The following is an 11,117-nucleotide window of genomic DNA, read 5'->3' as shown; positions in this document are numbered from 1 at the left end:
AGACATGTGGCCCGATTTTGTTATCATCTCCCAAAGTATGCTTCTGTTACGTCATTGGTGGCTCCTCAGGCTCGCTTAACTTCTTTAGTTCTATTTGGTTCCTCTTGTTCGTCTAGTAATCATCACCTAGTAAATTGGATCCCTGATTCTGGCACTACACACACCACCTCACCTCGGATCTCAGTGCCTTTAGTGGTCCCTCTGAGTATTTTGGCCCTGAGTTAGTGTCAATTGGTGATGGTTCAGGTATGCTAATCAAACATGTTGGTACTTCAACTCTTCCTGCTGCAGCTTCTGCCCTTGCTATGAATGATGTTTTACATGTTCCTACTGTGTCTCATAGTCTTCTTTCAGTCAGCAAGTTGGTGAATGAAAATCCATTTTTCTTTGAATTGCATGCTTGGCATTTTGTGGTTATCACTTCTCAGGTCAGGTCCTGCTGATCGGAAAGCTTAATAATGGTGTATATCAATTTTGTGATGATCCTAGTTCTGCTGATTCTGTTATGGCATTTTCTGTTGTTAAGGAGACTCCTGCAATTTGGCACTCTAGGCTTGGGCATGTTAATTTTCACACTTTGAGTAGATTACTTTCTCAGTTTGATTTGTGCTCTGTTATTGAAATTTTGAAATCCCACGGATTTCTAAGCTTTAACCCATGGTTTCAAGACTGCGAACTCGGGCCTCGAGTACGCGACAACGATGGACCAATCGACTCGAGCCTGAAGGTTCAGAGCTGGACCCAATGCTAGTAGATGACCCTAGTGGTGACTCAACACCTCTCTTGAAATTTAAGAGGAGAGAGAAGGTGAATCATGAAGGTATTAAAAGATGATTTTGGCACGCTTGGAAATTGATGATGGAGAATCCAATCGACGAGGTAAATATACCCAAATGTAGATATTTGAAAGACCTTTCATTCAAGCCGAGAATCACTAGAATCAGACCTTGGTTAACCACTCAACCAAGGGCCGGTTGATCGGACTTGTTGACTGGTTTGGATCAACCGCCCATCCCTAGTTTCGGGGCGATTTTGGAAAAACATGTTTTAAATCCTATTTTAAGCCTCTCTTCACATTTACACGCATTTTCTAATTCTAGTGTAGGGCTGAAGCTTGGAGAGGAGAAGAAACCAAGGAGAATATTGGATTCCATCCACACGAAGATGCGTTGAGACTCGAGTCGTCGCGAGAACATTGAGGAAGGTGAGTATTCTTCAGCCTCTCTTCTCTAAACCTAGGTTTGTGTTTCTTTCACAATAAATGTTAGATTTTGGTAGATGGAGCATATTAAGTGCATTGAATTCTTGCAATTAGTTCTATTCATGTTTCCCTATAGTTTAGAAGTGGTTTTTGTGACTCGTTGCAAAAGATTTCACATTTTAAATCTCAAGAGGCACTGCGGGCACTCGTGAGAGCCAGTTTTTGGGCTTTTTGATTGAGACCAAATTGGGACAAATTGTTTACACCTTTGAGACCTTATTGCTATTAATTAGAAGTTCCCAAAGTTTCATTTTGATTTGACTTCGAATTGGAGGTGAAATAAGGATTTTGCCGAAACTAGGTTAAGAACGGCGGGTTTGAGGCCATTTAACTAATTAAGTTCGAGAAGCATGATTATGGACCTCTTCTGGTTCCCAAATTAATATCTACTATTCTCTTATGTGATTAGGAATATTTTTAGTATAGTCATTGACTCTTGAGTGTGAAAATTGAGACTTCGGAGAACGAAAATCAAATTGAAAGGTGAGGAATAAACTAACTATGTCTTGTATGTTTAATATTGTTATTCCAATTTCATTGATGAGATCTTGCCTTAATTGTTATAATTATTATTATGTGATTGTGTGTGACTTTGCGTGAACAAAAGATAAGTGATTATTGTTCTTTCTTTCCGAATCTTATATTGGTAGTATGAGAATGATACGAGAATGAATGAGAATGAATGATATTGGTTGAGATTGATTTCCTTGTTCTATTTTACCAACTAGGGTTGTGGGTTTGCCCATTACCCTAGTGACTTTATGTGGATACATCTAGACCTAAGTACATGAATGTTAGGTGTCTGGAAGTGTTGGGCTAGATAACCCTATGAGTGCTACTACCCTTCTGGTACGGGTATTGAAGCCAGTTAACCCGTGATGTCAGTGGCTAGGTCCTGTGTGTCAAGAAGGCCCATTGTCATCATAGATTAGTAGGGTTGCATATAATAGATAAGGGCTTTTGGGCACTTAAGACCGGTAACCAACCCATGAGAGGACATGGAGAGCGTCCTGTCCATTATATGTGGATGACCATTGGGTTAAGGAATGGAATCCAACAGATGCCTCCCGTTGAGGATATCATTCATAGGTAGGAAGGTTATCGAACCAAAAGGGCACTAGGCATGAGGGGAGATATCTGGATCATGTATAGTACAAGACCGTATGACCTTGCATTGGGCATAGAGTTATCCTTGACATATGCCAAATTCTCATGCCAAACGGTGATGTGAGAGAGTGGTGACTTATACCCCGAACCACGGTTTGACGGACTTTACCCAACAACTGCAGAGAACCCAATTGACGTCTCTTGCTGAGGGAGAGTGATTGAGACCACCCAAAGGAGATTGGTGTTTTACTTAATGCGTGTCTACTATAGAGACTTCACAATAGAATTAGGAGTATAACATCATAATTATGCATTTATTATATTAATGTCATTACTTACATTATCGTCTTATGAGTAAGATATGGAAATTTTGATGGAATGCATGACATGAATGTTTAGTCGACCTCGCTGAGTTCTGTGGAACTCATTCCTTTATATGTGTATGTTCTTTAGACTTTTCTCCAGGTTATGAGACCCCGCTCCCGTGGAGGATCCTTTGCCGGTAGATTACCATGAAGGTATAATTGGAGAAGATCTGGACGCGCATGATGCTTCATGCTTGTGTCAGGATTGTTCTTATGGAGTCTTTCTTGGCATTGAGTTGATTCCCTTAGCTAATGGGGTTCTCTTGTCTCAACAGCGGTATGTTAGCAGATTACTTGAGCGGGCTAGATTATCCAATGCAAAGCCCATTTCCACACCGATTGCTACCACTGCCTCTTTGTCCAAGGACCTCGATACACCTTTATCCGATGCATCTCTTTATTGTAGTTTGGTGGGTGCCTTACACATTGACACACCCTGATCTTTTCTTTGCAGTAAACAAGCTTTGTCAGTTTATGGCTTGTCCTACTGATATACATTGCATGGCCCTAAAGCGCCTCTTGCAATATCTCAAGGGCACTCTTTTATATGGTTTGCATATCACACCTTCATCTACTTGTCTGTCCAAGCTTATACAGATGCAGATTGGGCCAGTTGCCCTAATGATCGAAAATCTTAGGGAGGTTTTCTCATCTTTTTAGGAGACAATTCGGTCTCTTGGCGGTCTCGAAAGCAATCCACTATCTCTCATTTTAGTGCCGAGAGTGAATATCGTGCTCTTGCAGCTGCTACTGCTAAAGTTTCTTGGATTCGGTCTCTTCTTTGTAAGTTGGATCTATATCAATCAGGCTCTCCCACTATATGGTGTGATAACATTGGTGCAACATTTCTCTTTGCCAACCCAGTGTTCCGTGCACGCACGAAACACATAGAGGTTGACTTTCACTTTTTGTACGTGACAAAGTGGCTAAGAAGGATCTGTGTGTTCGTTTTCTCTCTACTGTTTATTAGCCAGCTGATATATTGACCTAGGGTCTATCTCTATCTCATTTTTGTTTTCTTTGGTCCAAACTCAAGCTCCTGGAAGGACCACTTTGCGGGTGGGTATTAAGGACTAGGACAATAACTACTGAATAGTCTCCTCATATGATGTATCTTCATCCCTATATGTAAATGCCCTTATGATCTCAATTGAGATCATATGATTGAGCATTTATTGATCTTTGTTTTACTTCACTTCTACATATCTAAAATTTCTATAATGTAATATAAAGTAGGAAAAAGCGAAGAAGAAAAGAAAGAAAAAGAAAGAAAAGAAATTCCAAGCATCTCTTCTTCCTCCTGGTACCTCATGGATGGAGGTTGTTTTTACCCAAATCCAGAGAAAGAATAATACATAAGCCAACCAAAGGCCATGAGAAAGCACTATTTTAGTGGAGATGGATACTTTTCGAGAAAGTCCGAAGAGAATCCATATTTTTTAGGGGAGAAGCAAATCCCTAGAGCAATAGGTAGTGGTCGCTGGCAAGGGAAAGGTGGTGATTGCCGATGGTCGTGGAATTTTGCCCATGGAACCTGAAAAAACTCAAAAAAAAAAAAAAGCTTCCATTTGCTACCGACATATTATACCTAGTAATGCCTTCATGCTATCATTGCCTTCTATTTTTCCTGGTGGTCGATAATAAAAGCTTCCATTTTCTACAATCCCCAAACACCATCCTGCTTTATTCAGTAGTTTGTTAGATACCCCTGCACATAACAAAGTGGGTAAGTGGATGGCTTTTATATATGTCCTAAGCTCATAGTTTTGTATTGGGCATGCCATAAGAAAATTCTCATGCCTTGGTTCCAGCCCCTGCATCAATGGGGTTAGAATGCCACAGGTTAAGTTCAGTTATCCATCTATTAACATTGGTCAGTATATTGTAAGGGTTGGGTTTTTGTTTTTTGAAAATAACCTTATTTCTCTCTTTCCAAATGAAATAGCAGTGTATTATACCACTGTTTCATTCTCTTGCCTAGCTTTGTGCTAGCTAGAATACTGCAGAGGTGTAGAATTGAGCGTTGGGTCCATTCACATGAGATAAATACATGCCAGTTCGTCTCTGCCTTGTTGCCACAAAATTCACACAAAGGATTCGTCTCTGACCATTGGGATAAGATAGGCTTAACTAGTAACCTTGTATTCCACAAGACGCCAAAAGAAGCTTTTAAATTTAGGGTGTAATGGTAATTTCCAAAAAAAAAATCCACCATGGGGTAAATTCATTGTGACTAGTTGAGTATTTTTGTTTCAACAATGCTTGTCCCGCCAGCTTGGCAGAGAACTCGCCATTGGATCCAATTAACGATACCCATCTGTCGGGAACATAGGAAAGAGACAATTTAGATGAGATGCATTCAGAATTTGTGAGATTTTTTAGAGATACTCCCTGTTCATATGGATATTTTTGACCATTTCGACCACAGTGATATCTGGGAACCATATGTTTTCTTCAGGGTTTGTTGTGCATATACTGAGAGAATTATTTCTCCACGGATCAAACTAGAAAGACATTTCTTTTCCATTTCCCACCTTTCTCATAACCATTTGCTCTAACTGTGGTATTACACTGCATAAACTTTTCCATGTCCAGGATCCAGCCTTTTTCCGTACTCTAGGACCAAAAACACTAGTCTTGGAAAGTATTTTGTCTTCAAAGTTGCTGCCCAGAGTGTTGAAGGTTCAGTGATCAATCGCCACCCCTACTTAAGAAGAAGAGATGAATTGATGTCCTCAATTTTATGCATACCCAAACCCCTTGCATTCTTAGGTTGGTAGCACTTATCCCAAAAGATAAGGGTTAACTGTCTGTTTTTATTAGGATTGCCAAGCCAGCCTAGAGATTTTTTCAACAAAAGTGAATCCAAACTCTTGGTATGGGGGTGAAATCTGAGATTCAAAAAGCTACACATTTTTACATCACAAAAATCACGCGATCAAATAATTTTTAGGATGAACCACAAATTTCATTCCACAACCAAACGCCAATTAAATAACCCAAGACTGAAATCAAGAGAGAGATTGAAATCTCGCAAACGGCCAAAAATGAATCCAAACTCTTGCTGAAAGTACTCAGAACCTGAAGGTCTGCATGTGATAGAGGGATAGTGGTTGTAAAACTAATTTAATAAGGACTTCTCTCCCTGCAAAAAATAACGACAATCTTTCATTTCGAAGATCTCTAGGATATGTGCAGTGATGCATTTAGAACCGTTCTGTGCAGTAAAACTGGTCCAGTTTGCAGCATGAATGCAAAAGAGAGATAGCGGCGGGAGTAAAGAATAGCAGGTTTTTGTTGGGAAATGCCGGCGGAGGGTATTTAATATCAACTGCAATCCAAGACTTCCTGTGTTCACCGAACAAAATCAGTTTTTCGGAATTGGGATCTTTTTCTCCTTCTCCAAACTTCTCTACGAATAAAGTTGGACTTCTTTCTTTCTCTACTACTACAGTAAATCGAATTTATATTTCCTTAAATTTCTCCCCGAACTCCGCAAATCTCTCCCAAACAGTGAATTTCAACTCAATACTTTATATCCTTCTCCATCTTCTTTTGCTTAAGATTTCAGCAAAGAACAACACGATATTTTTCTCATTCTGCTCGTCTTTCTCTTTCTTGTTCGAGCTGAAGTGGGCTATGGGGTGCCATATCAGACTCTATTCGTTTCTTCTCTCTGTAATGCCATTGCTACTTTTCCCAGATTTACATTTCGTCGTCTCTGCAAATCAACCGCAGATTTCACCAACCACTTCCCCTGAAAGCCTGAGCTCCAACTCTCCTTCTCCCTTTCCCAAATCCGGTGTTCCAGCCCCCGGTCCCTCTACCAACTTCAACTCCCCTCCGTCGCCTCTGCTTTCAGATCAGATTCCTACTCCTATCACAGGAGCACCTTCGCCGTCGAATGATGCCAAAGACCTCAATCACGGCTCCAAAGGTACTGCCAATTCTGAAGCGTCTCTTGGGGCAGGAGGAGGACTGAAGGGTGGACAGAAGGCTGGCATCGTCATTGGTGTCATTATTATTGCTTTCATCGTGGGCATGGTGGGAATCATCTACAAGAAGCGTCAAGATAACCTCCGCCGCGCACATTATAGTTACACTGCCAGAAGAGAGTTTCTCTGACTCCCCTGTTCTAGATTTCTAGTTTTCTTCTTTAGCTCTCTTATATCTTTGTTTTCCCCTCGATTTGACAGAGTTATCAATCACTTTATAGAGGATCTGATACAGTTTTTTGTATAATTTTTGTGTCAGTAAACATTTCATACAGTATACTACATTACTACTACACTTATTGTAATGGGTACAGCGTGCAATGCAACTCCCTTGCTTTGTGTTATCAGATGGTAATTGATCTACAGGATTTTTGAATTTTCATAGAAAATTTTCAACTTTCCCTTCTTTTCGTTGTCAATGTGAGAATCACAGTGTTATCATGTATTTCCTGCGTTTACTATGGTTTCATCTTTTACTAAATCCATCAGTTAGCCTCCAAACCGCAAGCCAAGGGTCATGATCTCTCCAGGAGCACCGCTTACACACGCAGAGAGGGTTTCCCAATATCCTAGGATGGGAAAATTTCCAGCACCACACCGATGATGGCGGGAATAACATTCATATGGGCCAATATGGAAAATCTAAGGCAACTTCTTCTTTTGACATTCACAAAACCAGTTTTAATTGATTACGGAAAATGCTGTCAAGGATGCCACAATGAAAGATCTTGGAGAACCTGCTCTATTACTACTCCACAAGCAAATAAACCCACTCCAAGAAGAGCAGGTTTTGCTTTAGATAATACCTTCTGGTCCTGGTTTTCCATCTTGTTGCTGCCATGATGATCATCAGCATCAAATGTATTGGAAAGCATCGCCCATGCCATTGCAGGTGGGATAACTCCATACAACACTGTCATGCAGTAACCTCCCTGATCACATACAAATGAAAATTGATCAGGAAATTCAAGAACTAGCCTTACTGTTAGTATTTAGTAGCCATTGAACTAAAATTCCCATTCAAGAGCTTCTCTGTGATTATTTTTTTTCTTGTGTGAGAACTTCCTGTTTTGTGTATCTAGGTTTCCTTACATTTCTCTAGATGTGGGAAAAGGTAAACAAATGTAAGAAGCTCTGCAAGATCTTGTTCAAGTGTTTCCAGACTCTGGATAGTGCTTCAGACAGAAACGCATCTTAATTACATAGTGAAGATTCTTGAGTTCCAAAAACTCCAGTAACCCTTTATTAAGGCTCGGTGCATCTTCCATCTTCCCTGGTTTTCACTTCAAAAAGTATCACCAGATGATGCTGGCACCCATCATTCCAGTATGCAACAAGACATGTAAAACTGCCTTGAAGACTAATTGGATAGTTTAACATATCCATCACCTGAATGGATATTACACTCTGGTCTTCTTCAGTGAAGAGCTTCATAATCTAAATAACAGACAGGGTTGAGGAGACACAAATACAACTCCCACCCAAAACTGTCTCCCTCTTTTCTTGTGTCACAAAATGTCAATGGGTATGAAATCTATAGCCTAATTACAAGCTCTACCAATTCAATTAAAAAGAAAAAAGTAGAAAGACACCCCCATATATTTCTTTATCACTTTCTTTAGTTGAGAGTTTGGATGGGAATGCAATAGAAAACATCAGTATCGATATAATATGCAGGTAGCAATATGTGGCTTCTCCTTTAATTTATTCTCTTTACTTACAGCAATGTCTGTGGCTGCTGAGAATGCATCTGGAATGGTGACAGATACAAACAGAGGTGGAGCCACTGCTACTGTTGTTGCCATGAACCTAAACTTATTCACATGCCACCACTTCTGGAGACCAAATATATTCTCATCCTTCAAATTACTTTTTTGACGATTTCCATCTGATATCTACATTGAGATCACCATTGAAAATTTGAAATTATCATTGCAAACAATGCAAACAACCCGATGCTAATGGTGGACAAATTTAGCCAGAGATAAGAGAGTTACTTGTATTTGGTTTGATGGATAATACAATGAAAGGTTACCAAGTTGCTCCATGAAAAACTGAGAGAAGCTTAGGAGAGTACCAATCAATGATGTTCCAACTGCAAGAAGTGAGAAGGCTTCTACCATAACAGATACTCCAGTCCAACTTACCCTGAGACAGTAAGTTTGAGTTATACATCCAACAAATTGATCAACTTGAATTATGTCTGCTTACCTCATGAGCAAATCTACAGGGTCAACAATGTCAGCTTCTTGAGTTGGGAGACCAAGCACAACTGCATTCCAAACAAGCAGAACCAGCAATGGCACGAGGCTACCAAGCACAACCGACATCCTTATACGCCTGAGATCACCACCCAAATACATGCAAATAACTGCAAGAAGAGAGTCTTGTCAGAAAGCATGGATTTATCACTGAAAATGAAACTTTAAATTTGTTGACTTGCACATAAGGGTACCTGGTGCTACATCATGATAGACCAAAGAAAATATAATCACGGGGATTGTTGCTGGGGCTCTCCCCCAGTTCGCAGTCATCTCTAAGCCTGACCACCCTCCAGATAGAAGACACTGCACCTCAATTGCTATTAGTAAACCTGCACATCAGCCTCACCTATCACCAAAGTAATGTTCATACTTGTCAAAAAAAATGAAATTTTTTCTTAGACTGAAGGGGCAAAAAAGAAGAATCTACATGGAGTAGTAAAAACTGTGTTTACTATGTTCACCTAACATGGAGGCAGTAAGCCATAGGTTGACCTGGTCAGTGATACGAGTCCCACCAATGAAGATGAGAATGGTGAAGAATGTGGTGAACAAGATGCCTGAGACGGCAGTCGGGAGGTTTGTCAAATGGGAGAGTATCTCAGCAGATTTAGAAGTATAGGCCACCAGGGAGGTATAAGCTAAGAAAACATAATTAACAGTGGCTAGAATCCCACCCACTTCCCCTAGTGTCTCCTGAGCCATGGTTCTAACAGAAATGCCCTGTAGTTCTTCTCCTTCTTTCAGGTTTTCTGTCTGCTTCTTCAACAAACCCACATTTACCTCAGCTATCAAAAGGGCTTCAATTAGAAGAAAACCCCAGCAGAGTATCATATACACTGCACTTGGAATAAAACCCTGCAATTTGGAATGGTGAAGCTCTCTTCAAAGATTGCATCATAGTAAAAACAAAACAAAGTAAGGGAAAGATCCTTGTAGAGAGAGGGAGAGAGTACAGCAGAAGAAGTTCTCTTCGGAAGAGCTAGTATTCCGGAGCCAATACTAGTTCCAATTATCAGAGCAACTGCACCAACCACAGTACCCTTTGTCTCGGGCCTTTTAATGGGCTCCGGTTTCACTTGAGCATTCCAGTTTCTGGCCTCTGCTTTCAAGAATTTCCATTTTCCAGCAGGCCACGACTTCTCCCGATGTCTCCGAGAACGGCTGGTACGGCCAGAATCATTGCTGCTGCTGTGGGAAGAGATCTAATTACACATTGGAATAGTAGTAATAGGCCATTTTTTGAGCTGAGTTGATGTCTTACGTACTAGTTTCGGAAGCAAATTTTAGTATTGAACCCCCTCCTGTATTCACATGCCGGCGACGGAGATAATCTTCTGTTACCGTAGTTTTTGGGATGCGACGAAGACGCAAACTGCAACTCCATGGTTCAGAGGCTGGCAAGCGAGAGAGGGAGAGACAGACACAGAGAGAGACTCAGAAAAAGAACAGTGATAGAGGAAAAATAAACATGCCCAGAAATTGATGGAAAGAAAGACTGGTGGGCTGTAACCTCACGTGCCCAAATATCCTGGCAGAAAGGCCCTACACCATTTGGTTGGCTCCAAATCTCCGATGGGAGTTTTATCTAATCCATCACTTCCAAATTAAGTGCTACTATGAGCAATCACTCCCAGATGAGTTGCAGAAGAAACAAAAATGAAAATTCCATGTCCACGATGATGATCACATCTATATTCAATCCAAAAAAAAAAAAATTCACAGCTTCCATGCAATTGCCAGATTTATGTCCACCTATGATGAGACAAAACTCCAAAAGTGATTTGAACTCTTGGAATAATTCTCAACCATCCATTACAAATGAAGGTCTAAATCAAAGGATAAGATCCCATGGAATCTAACAGGAGAGTTCGATCGTTACCATGGATCAAGAGGTCACCTAGACACCAGTAACAATTGTACGGCAAAAATAAATTCCTGGTTGACATTCTCGAGCACTTGCCAAGTGCCAACGTTCAAGAGAGACTCAAAGCAGATGAATTCTTACAATATTAGTATTCTTTCAACAGAAGAATAAATTAGAAGTTCAAGTACTTGTTTCCCTATCCAGACGTCAAAACTGGTATTCATACTCATTACATCAACACAATTCCCTCCCAGATTCACA

At 40.4% G+C, this 11,117-nt stretch overlaps 1 protein-coding gene across 3 annotated transcripts; it reads right to left on the bottom strand.

Moving 5' to 3' along the window:
• Positions 1-6,158: 6,158 nt before the first annotated feature.
• Positions 6,159-10,448, bottom strand: LOC149022009 (uncharacterized). Of its 3 annotated transcripts, none has more exons than XM_089150211.1 (8): positions 10,258-10,448; positions 9,946-10,180; positions 9,667-9,847; positions 9,184-9,321; positions 8,940-9,099; positions 8,726-8,876; positions 8,450-8,623; positions 6,159-7,660 (listed from the first exon to the last, which is right to left on the bottom strand). In XM_089150211.1, exons 1-8 carry the CDS (start codon positions 10,374-10,376, stop codon positions 7,433-7,435), a joined length of 1,386 nt encoding a protein of 461 aa, XP_089006337.1. In that variant the 5' UTR covers positions 10,377-10,448; the 3' UTR covers positions 6,159-7,432. The 3 variants fall into 3 exon arrangements, with proteins under 3 accessions (XP_089006337.1, XP_089006335.1, XP_089006336.1); XM_089150209.1 differs by having other exon boundaries at positions 6,163-7,660; positions 9,454-9,847; XM_089150210.1 differs by having other exon boundaries at positions 6,163-7,660; positions 9,454-9,847; positions 9,946-10,177.
• Between the last annotated feature and the right edge of the window lie 669 nt (positions 10,449-11,117).

This window comes from Hakea prostrata, chromosome 3 (assembly GCF_041222555.1).
Source record: "Hakea prostrata isolate BN-2017 chromosome 3, UWA_Hpros_2, whole genome shotgun sequence".
In the NCBI taxonomy this organism is placed as follows: domain Eukaryota; kingdom Viridiplantae; phylum Streptophyta; class Magnoliopsida; order Proteales; family Proteaceae; genus Hakea; species Hakea prostrata.
Note: the sequence above shows the minus strand (reverse complement) of the source record. Positions and strands in the feature narration are given on the sequence as shown.